Consider the following 12,316-nt stretch of genomic DNA (forward strand, 5'->3'; position numbering starts at 1 on the left):
AGATTCAAAGCAGCTCAAATGAACAGAAGATATGATCTTCTCCTCCTCCTCCCCTCCCCCTCCTCCTTCCCCTCCTCCTCCCCCTCCTCCACCCTCCCCTTTTTCCCCTTCCCTGATTTTTAATTATCCTTTAAAATGAACTTTAATTATCCTTTAAAAATTAAAAATTTTTAAAATTTTTTTTTTAAATTATTGTGGAGAAAGCATGCTGCTACATGGCCAGAACATATACCGAAGTTTCATCCTACCTTCACCAAGGAGGCTTCAAGTCATTCAGCAAAGATTAGTATGAGAAAGGTTAAAGAATTAGAAATAAAGATGAAAATCTAGTTATAGATAGAGGTGTATTACCTTTAAATAAAGAGATCTAGCCAGAGTACTGTTTTGTCATCTGATTTTTTTCACATAAAAGCATATAATTTACATGTTTATATATCATTAATTGTTTCTCCATGACACTGTGTTTCTTTGTTCTTTTGTTTTTCTTATTTTTAGCTGAATAACATTCCAGTGTATGGGTGTAGTTCCTCTTCTTCCTCTTCCTCTTCGTCTTCTCTTCCTGTCCCTCCCCACTCCTCCTCCTCCTCCTGCTTCTTCTTCCTCTTCTTTTCCTTCTCCTCCTTCTCTTCCTCCCCCTTCTTTGTCTTCTTCATGTTCTTCCTCCTCTAGCTCCTCCTCTTCCTTTGTAAGTAGGTTCCAAGCCAAGTGTGGAGTCCAGGATAGGGCCCAAACTCACAACTTTGAGCTCAAGACCTCAGCTGAGACCAAGAGTCAGACATCTAACAGACTGAGTCACCCACATGCCCCTGGATGTATCTCTCTTAATTCTGCGGGGCTCGATTTCGTGTTTCTTAAGGAATTCTCGGTAGTCATTTTTAACAAGACTCTTTTCTTCCTGTACTTTCCAATCCATAGCTGGAAACATTTAGGTTACCTTAACATTTTTGCTTTTATAATGAATGAAGCAATGAAAAGTGTATAGTGAATTCCTAGGAAAAGTCTGTATTTATCTCCCAAGTATAAATTCTAAGAAGTGAATCAAAATCTATGTCCATTTTGAGGCTTATAGCACATGGTGCCTCTCAAGAGGTTTTGTGGACCTCCACATGTGTGTGAGTGTTGATTGATCCACAGCTTCACCAGCCTTGGAGAGCATCGCTTTAGAAAAATCTTGACTAATTTGCCAAGTAGAACGATTGTTATACTGGGGGTGGCACAATCAACGTCATTCTGAATTAACTGAAGGAAAATTAAGGTTTGAAGGCTTTTATGCATTAAGTCCCCAGATTCATAAAAGGCACAACATAAGGAAAAAACATAAGGAAACAGTTGCCAGAAATCCTATAGGTTTTGAGGGATAGAATGCACAAAAGGAATCCACTTAAGATTTGTATAACTTTAGGGGGAAACTTAGACTCTATTGGAAAAGGTAATAACAAGGACTGTTTCAACTCACTCTCACAAATAGGTGGATCGTCATCCCAGGAGACAGTCTTGCCTGAGATGATGCATGCAATAGAGGTCTTACCAATAAGTCGGTATCTAGAGGGAAAGAAGAATGAATGTTATTTTCCCTGTTCATTTTCCTACTGAAATGGTTACTTACAAGACAGTGTATCCTTGAGAATTCAGAAGGACAATTTCCATTTGTCATAGTATATGACATGGTATATACTTTGTATATGTGTGTTTATATATACATATATGTACATATATATATTATATGACATAGTACATATACCACAATTTGTGATAGTATACTACCACTTTCCCAAATTTTATATCTTTATTCGGATGTCTTAGCTAAATGGGTCCTCTGCTCTTAATTACTTTGAGCTACATTTTCGTTTAAGCCTAACATGTTTAAGGTTCTTCAAACGAGAACCAAAGGAAATCCAAGCAGAACAAAACAAGCTGAACACGGATTTCCTATGTAAAATGTTAAAGGCAGTGATTCTCACATAGTATGCCACAACCTGTTCAGAGTGCGACATAAGACTTGGAAAATGTAAATTTCTCCCATGGATAATGTCTTGCATAACTGTAGCAAAATAATAAATCAGGATTCTGACCAATTTTATTCAGGACTAATTTATAGATATGTGAGTGTGCTTACAAGTATTCAATTTTTATACAGACTATTTTTAAGAGCTGTTCTGGGTTCACAGTAATATTGGCCAGAGGACACAGGGGATTTCCCATATACTCCCTTTCCCTACACATGCATACCTTTCCCACATTATCCACATCCCCCACCAGACTGGTACGGTGGCTTGCAACTGATGAAACTACACTGACACATCATTATCCCCTGTAGTCCATAGTTTACAGCAGGTTTCAGTCTTAGCGTTGGATAGTCTATGGGTCTAGACAAGCACATATTGACATGGAGGCACCCTTACAGAATGACACAGAATAGTTTCACTGCCCTAAACATCTTTGGAGCTCTGTGTATTTGTCTCTCCCTCCTCCCACCCCTTGGCTACTACGGATCTTTTCACTCCATATTTTCTTTTCTAGAATGCCAGCTCCCTGGAATTACACAGTATTGAGCCTGTTCAGATTGGATTCTTTCACTTAGTAAAATGCAATTAAGTTTCCTCCTGGCTTTCCATGGCTTGTTAACTCATTTGTGTTATCCAGGGAGGGTTTACCAGTTTATGTTCCTATCAGCAATGAACGTGTAATGCAGTTCCTCTACAACCATGCTAGCATCTGCTGTTGTCACTAGTTTGTATTTTTGCCACTCAGATATATGTGTTTTATTGTTTCACTGTTGTTTTAATTTGTATTTTCCTAACGGCTAATGAAGCTGAATATCTTTTCCTGGTCTGTCTTTCCATCGATAAACTCCCTTCAGTGAAATTTTTCTGTTCGTGTGCCTCCAAATCTGAAACCTTAGAATATGACTTTTTTTTGGAAACAAGGTCTTGCAGATATAAGAGAGTTAAGATGAGGTTATACTGGATTAACATGGGCCCTAATGCAATGTCTGTTGTCCTCAGAAGAAGGAAATCTGGACAAGGAGACAGACAGAAAATGCTGACACATACAGAGGAAAAGTCACGTGAGAACAGACACAGAGGTAGAAATGATGTGTTTATAGCTCATGATGCCAAGGACAGCTGACAAGCACCAGAAGCTAGGAGAAAAGCACGAAATGGATTCTTTCTCCGAGCTCCTAGTAGGAACCAACTTGCTGACACCTTGATTTCAGATGTGTTCAAGGCTATCTAACTTGCTGTGAGTTGGTATCATGAACTGATACTGGATTTTGCCAACTGCATTTTCTGTCAATTGCTAGGGGCCTATACATTTTCTTCTTTAGCCGGTTTATAGAGTTGATCATGTTGATTGATTTTTGAATGTTCAATATGTCTTATATACATGGAGCAATTTCCAGTGTGGTCTTTGGCTGCAATTCTTTTAATGCATTGTTGGGTTTGATTTGCTAATATTGTATAGATGCAAGAAAGTCATCAATAAAGTATAACAAACCAAGCCCAGCAGTATATGAAAAGGATCATATACAATAACCAACTGGGATTTATTCCAGGTATGCAGTTACTATTTTGAAAGAGACAGAATTCACACTTAGTAAGTTCTTTTCTTTCAGTCCTTAAAACACTTCCTTCTGGTCTCCATATTTTCAGGTATAAAATCCACCACCAATCAGACTGTATTCCCCTATAAACAGCATGCCCTTTCCTTCTGGTTGCCTTTAAGAGTTTTTTTCAAGGGAATTTGTAATTAATTGTTGAAGTGATTTTATGATGGCTGCTTTAAAATCTTCATTACAGAGCTCCAACATGTACTTTTCTTGGTCATAGCCTCAGTGGATTATCTTTTCTCAGTGGAGTTGTGATTTTTCTGGCTCTTGATGTGACTCGTGGTTCTCTATTGTATCTTGAACATTCTGGATATTAAGTTAAGAGACTCTTGATCTTATTTAATGTATCTTAGCATGTAACCTCCCTCTGTAGGGTAGTGTGTAGATTCTGGCCTATTTTCACAGGCTTTGGTTCCAATGACAATTTAATTTTCCAGTCTTGCAGTGCTATTCTGGGGCTTCATACTCCTGGCTCCTCTTAAATGCCTGATGCATCCTTGCTGATACTGCTGTAGACAGTGTAGGTGCTTCTCTGAACTTCCTGGTGTCAGTAGGTGAGGAAGGTGAGATGTTGGGACCTTGGATGGAGAATAAGCCCTCTGGCCTTCTATGGCTATCTGGCGAAGGTGGCGTTCCCCCTTTATTTGTGTCACTGCCGCCAGGGGAGGGAAGCATCTATCTGGGCTACATTTTGCTGCTGGGTAGAGAACCAGGAGACATGGGCCTGGAATGCTTTCTCCTGCTGGATGGAGGATCCAGAAACTCCAGACATGATTTTCCTTCTGCTTCTGGGTTGGTGGCTCCCAGCCATGGGGATAGGATCAAGAGATGCTGGGCCTGGAATGTTTTCTGCTGCTGTGTCTCATAGGACTGGGCTGCTGGGCCTTCTGGCTTCTGTGGTGTGAGTGGAGGAACCCTCTTACTGCTGGTTTAAAGTCTAGGGGTTGCCACCTGAGCTCTGTTGACACTGTCACCACAGGCAGAATAGGGCTCACTGCTGCTGGCTGGTGTGGGGCATGTGGTAAATTTGTTATTGAGACTAAAGCCCAGGTTGTCCCATTAATACAGCTGCTGGTGGACTGGGATCTGCTGCTTCCCAGGACTGTGGGACATAAGAAGGATAGACTCCCCAACCCATCCCTGATTCTGCTTATGCTGTTCATGTGCGCAGACTGAGCCACTGGAACCATCAATGTGTCTTCCCACTACGTCCTCACTGAGCTTCCCTTTTCCCAGTCCTTTGACCAGACTTTACTCTCCCGGTCTGTCCCTGCCTGTTGACTATCTGGGATTGCATTCCTTTGTAGCATCCAGTCTGAGACATAAAGAGAAAACCCAGGGGCATCACTGCAGTGTCATTCTTTAAGCTTTGAGGTCCCCAATCATCTTCTTTCCAAGTCTTTCTATGCTTGCATGTTGAACAGTTTCCAGGGTATTTAGTTACATGTAGAGAGAGATTCAGGGAAAATTGAGTTTGCCCGTTTTGTCTTGGAACTGAAACTTCTAGTAATAGCTTCTTAAATCTGGATTAAAAGTTGATATGTATACAACGTAGTCAAAAGTGAGAGGTACAGAACTCCCAGTAATGAAAAACAAAATTACCCAAACTCCTTCTTACAGAACTTAGCATAGTTCTAGTTTAGGGAAAGGCTTTTCAAAAGTTTTATGTGCCTCAAAATCATGCAGAAATCATGTGAAAATGTGATTCAGATTCAGTAGGTATGAAGATTCTGCATTTCTAACAAGCTCCCAGAAGATGCTGACCTTGCGGGTCTGTGAGCCAGCCTTTGGGTGACAGGGGCTTCCATCTTTTGTGTAGATATGCTTATAACAAGAACATCGGCTGTCCTCCTACATGGATTAATTTTTCTATATTGTGAGTTCAGTTGGAGATTATATTTAAAAATTTTTATCCTACTGGGTTAAATCCATTAAGATCCATATGAATTTCTTTGTCCTTTTTTTTTCAGGTCAAGACTGAGCCATTGGACTACAATGCTAGCCCTTGACATTTTTTCCTTAACTTCTAGCTTTCTATATTGATTACACAAATTCATAAATGAATGTGATCACATAAATTCAATGTACTATTGACTATATTTGCAAATGCAAATTTGTTGAAATTTTCTTACATCCATGTGTTGCAGCAGGGAGATAAATGTAGGGATTAATTTTTGCATTTTTTCAAGTATACAAGTTAAAATTTCCAGGGGGAAATTCTAAGTAAATAGAAATAGAGCCTCTATTTTCCAAGCTAGTGAAGGACATAATGGAAAAAGAATATAAAACCTAATGAACACAAAAGTTGAGGAAGTGTGAAAACATAAAATTGGTATAAATAGAAACAAAATCAGGTAGTAGGCAGTAGTTTGAAATAGTAGTAGTTACATTAAAAGCAAATGGATTAAACTCCTTAGTTAAAAGGTAGGCATTATCAAACTGGATGAAGGAATTCTAACTATTGATTGTTTATCAGAGACTCACCTAACATAGAATGACACAGGAGAGTAAAAAGTAAAAAGATTTAAAGAGAGTGGGTAAATAATCAATAATCAATGTAGTTATATTAAATATATAATAGGAGTATAAGTGTACACATGAAATAGACTAACTGAAAGGCATTATTAGAAAGAAGGAGCAACCCACTATAATAAGTTTTAATGCTCTTGGAAGTATTCAATGTGCATGCACCTAATTACATAGCCTCAAATATATTTAAAAGAACACAGAAGTACAAGAAGATATTGTAAAAAAAGATTGATGGATCCAGCCTGCTATGGGGAAAAAAAAAAAAAAAAAAACAGGCTCTGCTCATTTTATATAGATAAATGGTTGTAAAGCCAGACAAGGACAGGTTGAGAATGGAACATTATTAAGCCTATCATTCCTATGAGAATAAAAGGAAAAATTTGAAAGAATATATTATAAAACAAATGTAGCAAAGCAGAGATAATATTTATTATACTTCTAGATCAAGTGGGGTTACTCAAATATTTCAGCTTAATCTGTTAACACAATTCATGGTACTCATTCCTCCTACTTTGTGGGTTTATATTTGGTTGTTTAGTTGCCCCAAGACCAGTTGTTGAAAAGACTATTCTATTCTTTCACCATTGGATTATCCTGGCCCCCTTGCTGAAACGGAGTTGAGCATAAGTGTTTGAGTTTACTTCTGCATTCTCAATTCTATTCTATTAAACTATACATCTATACATTTGCAGAGAGATTCTGGAGAGGGAGAATGGGAACAGGAATGGGAACAGAAAAAACAGGAACCTTAGATGGAGACATCTAAGATTCTAGCAATGTTTCCTAAGGTGGATAGCATATACCCTGAAGTTCATTTTATTTCTTCCTGATTTTAATGATCACTTATGTTGAATTATATGTCTTTTAAGTAAGCAATAAAAAAGTTTTTCTTTAAAAAGCAAAAGTAAAGATATAAGGCAAAGCATTCTCCTTGCTTCTTTCCTGAATTGGTCATCTCCTTTAAGGGTAAGCCACAGCAAATTTCTGCACCATGCATATTTCTGGAGAGGGGCTATAACAATCAAGATTTGCCTCTGCACCCCAGGGCTCCATCATCCTAAACAACTCATTCTTTCCCACTTTGGAATCCACCATCTCCAGCTCTTGTTGCTTTGGGGTGGGAATATGTGCACGGAGCCACTAATGGTTGTTCCATTTGCTTCTTTAGAGACCTGGTCCTTCCCATTTAGTGAACGTTTCACTTGGTTCTAGGTGCATGAATTTGATGTGCCATAGACATCTTTCCTCCCCACCCCCGAGTTTCTAGCACAGATACAGGTGTTTCCTATTTTTCAAATATTTGTTTAGTCTTTTCAAATGTAGTTTAATACCTGGATTCAAGCCACCACATCTACTTAGAAATCTTATTGCTATGGTTTGAATGGATGGGAAGACTTTCTAAGACTCTTGTTTAGAGATTGGTGCTACAGTTCTGGAACTGTCAACCCAAATGATGCTGCTGCCAACTCACCCTTCATTACAGGTGTAATTAACAGTTGACCCAAACCGGGCATCTCCGTTTATGATCATTTTGCTATTGGCGGGTTCTGGAGGAGTTCCACACGATCTCCCTATGGGGGGAGAAGCAGAATTGAGGGATTGGGTATAGAACAAACCGAACTTCTCTCAGTAATACATAAGGTCCCAACCTGGCTGAAGCTTCCTGAAAAGTATTTGCCATTCTGCAGATTTTGCCACCTCAGAGAAACTAACAAGACTGCCTCAGAGTCAGCCACTTACTAAGCTCCACTTCCAAAAAAAGATCTCCCCTCCTAATTGATCTTTTCCCTGTGTTGTGCATCCCAGAAAAATGCAAACTTTACTTATTACCTTAGTGGTTATTTTGTCATCCAAACAGCTTAAATCAGAGATCTCGAAGTCAGGATTCTCTCCCCACCTACAATTTTCTTCCCTTTTCTGAGTCATTGGTGACGCAGTTTCAATGGTGACAATGGGAAACCCCTACTGAATGGAGCTTTCTCCTGCATTGTGTCTTGTGAAGGTCATTTCTCATGAAGTGACCTTGTAATGGAGGTGCCAGCAAGTCAGAGCAGTAGGAAGATGTGACAGAAAGAATAACTATCACATGTACTCTACTTGAGGCAAATTTAACAATTGTATATGTCTTGGTTCCAAAATCTGATCAATTGATTCAGCTCTACGGATGTTTGATTGACACACAGTTCTCAGTCCAGAGGTACTTACGCTGACACTTGTCTTCGGCACTTGACCAGACCGAGTTAGAGAGGCAGGTGATAAAGAACCCTCTCCCATAGTAACCAGGACGGCACTCATACTTCAGAGATGTCCCAATGGGATACTCAGACTTGTCCGTAGCATTTGCCAACTTGGCAAATGGAAGGTGTTCTGGGGCTTTGCACTGACCTGGAGGCCAAGACCAAAATGACATCCAAGTTAATGGAGAAACTTCTATTTACTTCCTCTTTTTCTCCAGTGTGCTTCATAGATGCGATCAAAGAAACAGAACATCTTAATAATGGTAAAATGTTTGCATCTCTTACTAGTGAACATAGACATGAGCTTTTCATTTTGTTCTAAAGCTTTATTTATTTATTTATTTTGAGAGAGAGCAAGAGAGAGAGATGGAGTGAGCATGCATGAGTGGGAGAGGGACAGAGGGAGAGAGAATCTCAAGCAGACTCCCTGCTGAGCGCAGAGCCCAATGCAGGTCTTGATCCCAGGAATCTGAACTCATGACCTGAACTGAAATCAGCCACTTCACCAACTGAGGCGACCCATCCACCATTCTTCATAGTGGGATGCTGAGCACTGCTCAGCTTCTCAAACCATAGAATTGAATTGTAATCCATCACCTCATTTCTTATTCTACAAAACTTGTCTTTTGATACTTTTATCACAGCCACTGCTAAAAACCCAGTTTTGCAAAGATTTGTAGTCACCAAGAGGGACCTACTGAAAAAAAAATAAATAATAACTTTACTGCAATCTAATGTAGCCAAGGCCTATTGGGAGCCAGTGGTTGCACAGTATCTCAGAAATACCCAGAATTGTTGTTCCACCAAAAATGTAAAATAGCCCATGGGTCTCCTCTGAGATCCTGGAGGTTCCCAGGGCACATCAGCTGATGGTTTGGGAAATGAAGCACTCCACTAATCTTTTTTTTTTTTTTTTAAAGATTTTATTTATTTATTTGTCAGAGAGAGAGTTTGAGAGTGAGAGCGAGCACAGGCAGACAGAGTGGAAGGCAGAGGCAGAGGGAGAAGCAGGCTTCCTGCGGAGCAAGGAGCCCGATGTGGGACTCGATCCCACGACGCTGGGATCATGACCTGAGCCGAAGGCAGCTGCTTAACCAACTGAGCCACCCAGGCGTCCCACTAATCTTTGTCTGTAAAGTGGAATTGTCTATTTATTTTACTATAGTTGTTGACATATTCATGATTAGATCTATCATCTTATTTGATTTTTATTTGTCCTTCCTTTCCTATGTTCCTTATGCTCTTCTCTTTTGCCTTCATTTTGAGTATGAGAAAAGATTTTATTTATTTACAGAGAGAGAGCTAGCGAGCAAGAGAGAGAGAGCATGAGTAAGCAGGAGGAGGGGCACAGTGAGAGGGAGAGAGAGAGACAATCTCAAGCAGACTCTGTGCCGAATTCATCCGAAATCAGGAGTTGGACACTCAACCACCTGAACCACCCAGGAGTCCCTATTGTTATTTCTTCTTATTAGATTATTTGATACATACTCTTTTATAGCTCCTTTAAAGATGACATGCATTTTTACCATGTTAATGTGCAATGAACAATTGTCATGTCCAAGCATGCAAGAAACATAGAAAATGCTCACTCCATTTACTTCTTTCCTTCTTTTGTTTTATCATGTTTATTTTTTAAGATTCTACATATATTTTATGTCTCATTAGCCATATTCAGTGTACACCCTGCCTACTGCTTGCTGTTGCTGGGCTACAACCATTTGCTACTAAGCTGGACTCTAATGGTAATGGATTCAATCAGCAGGCTCAGCTAAGATTTTGAAAATCTATAGAAATATGTGGTTGCCTAAACCATGAACTCCCAAAGACATCCATGCCCCAATCTCTGAAACTTGCAAATGCTACCTCACAAAAGTCCTTAAAAGAGGGAGGTGAAGGATCCAAGACAGATGAAGGAGATTTAAAGACATTACAGTGCTGGCTTTGAAGGTAGAGAAAGAGAGCCATGAGCCAAAGTATGCAGGGAGACTCTGGAAGAGAAAAGAGCTGGGAAACCTAATCTCCCTTGGAGCCTCTAGAAGAAACACAGTCCTACAGACCCATTTGAGAATTTGATCTCTGAAACTGTAAGAGAATAAATTGCGATTGTTATAAGCCATTTAGTTTGTGGTATTTGTTAGAGTAGCAATAAGAAACTAATACAAGAGATACTAATGTATAATTTTAGAAACTGGATTCCTAGAGAACTGAATTTGAACCTTCTTCTTACTGTGAGGGTCTTCTTCTTACTGTGAGGTAGAAGTAAAAATGTAAATTGGGATAATAGCTGAAATAAAAAGAAACATATGAGCCTTCACTAGAGAAAGACTGATCTGGTTTCCTTTTCCTCCTTCATTGCCAATCCTTCAAATTCTAGGAAGTATATTAACATGAACTCCATAAACTCAACACCTACTATAGTTCATTTAAAAAAAAATCTTCATAGCTTTAGGATATATTAGATACAATAGTTGAATAATATTTAAAGTATATAACGTGATGAAAGTGACACGTGTGCACCATGAAACCATTACCACAATCAAGATAACAAACATTTCCATCACTCCAACAGTTTTCTCATTTTACTTTATAATCCATCTGTCTCTCTACCTCCTTCTGTAGGCCATCTCTTGCCTGCTTCTTCTTATTTCAGATTGATTTGACCTTTTAGAATTTCATATAAACCAACTCACTTAGTTCGTACTCCCCCCCCCCCCCGTTTCATTGGTCTAGCTTTTATACAGAATGATTATTTTTGAGATTCACTCAGCTTGTTGCATATATCATATATAAAAAGTATTTCTTCTTTTGCTGGGTGATAATCCCTTGTACAGATATACTTAAATTTGATTTGCCTAATTGGCTGTTGAATGCCACTTAGATTATTTCTAGTTGTTGGCTAGTAGAAATAAAGCCATTTTAAAAATCCATGCCCAAGTCTCTGTGTGATCAGATGCTTTAATTTCTTTTGAGTCAGTACCGGGAGTAAAATGCTCAATCAGAGCATACATTTGCATTTACCTTAAAAAAATCTTTCTATTATATTATTTAGTCACTGTACAGTATTTTATTACTTTTTGATGTAGTGTTCCAAGATTCACTGTTTGCCTATAACACCCAGTGCTCCATGCAATTCGTGCCCTCCTTAATATCCATCACTGGGCCAACTCATCCCCTCACCCCATCCCCTCTAAAACCCTCAGTTTGTTTCTCGGAGTCCACAGTCTCTCATGGTTTATCTCCCCCTCCATATGGACCGTATCTTCTTTATCCATTCATCTGTTGAAGGACATTTTGTCTCTTTCCACAGTTTGGCTGTTATGGACATTGCTGTCATGAACAGTACAGTACCTATGGCCCTTATTTTAATTACACCTGTATCTTTGGGGTAAACAACCCAGTAATGCAATTGCTGGGTCATAGGGTAGGTCTATTTTTAATTTTTTGAGGAACCTCCAAACTGTTTTCCAAAGTGGCTGCACCAACTTGCACTCCTACCAAGAGTGTTAGAGGGTTCCCCTTTCTGTATATCCTCTCCAACATTTGTTGTTTCTTGCCTTGTTAATTTTTGCCATTCTAACTGGTGTAAGGTAGTATCTCAAGGTAGTTTTGATTTGAATTTCCCTGCTGGCTAATGATGATGAACATTTTTTCATGTGTCTGTTAGCCATTTGCATGTCTTCATTGGAGAGCCTTAAAGAACTGGAGAATCAACAAAAATTAAGCCTAGTCCATGCAGGAGAAGGGAAATAATTAAGATTAGAGCAGAGATCAATGAATTAGGTATCACATCATCAAAACTAGAAGCTGGTTCTTTGAAAGAATTAATAAAATAGATAAACCACTGGCCAGACAAATCCAAAAGAAAAGAGAAAGGACCCAAATTAATAAAATTATGAATGAAAGGGAAGAGATCACCACTAACAACAAGGAAGTAGAAACA

At 39.0% G+C, this 12,316-nt stretch overlaps 1 protein-coding gene across 6 annotated transcripts in view; it reads right to left on the reverse strand.

Annotated features, from left to right (window-relative positions):
• Positions 1 to 12,316, reverse strand: part of CR1 (complement C3b/C4b receptor 1 (Knops blood group)) — a 95,216-nt gene that overhangs the window by 50,990 nt on the left and 31,910 nt on the right. For all 6 annotated transcript variants that reach the window (XM_082701851.1, XM_082701850.1, XM_082701853.1 and 3 more), the window contains exons 10-12: positions 8,345 to 8,524; positions 7,611 to 7,710; positions 1,457 to 1,542 (exon numbers count right to left, since the gene is read on the reverse strand). In XM_082701851.1, coding sequence (XP_082557977.1) covers positions 1,457 to 1,542; positions 7,611 to 7,710; positions 8,345 to 8,524 — 366 coding nt within the window. The remainder of the gene's footprint in view (positions 1 to 1,456; positions 1,543 to 7,610; positions 7,711 to 8,344; positions 8,525 to 12,316) is intronic.

The sequence above is a fragment of the Mustela nivalis genome (assembly GCF_964662115.1).
Source record: "Mustela nivalis genome assembly, chromosome: 16".
Classification (NCBI taxonomy): Eukaryota; Metazoa; Chordata; class Mammalia; order Carnivora; family Mustelidae; genus Mustela; species Mustela nivalis.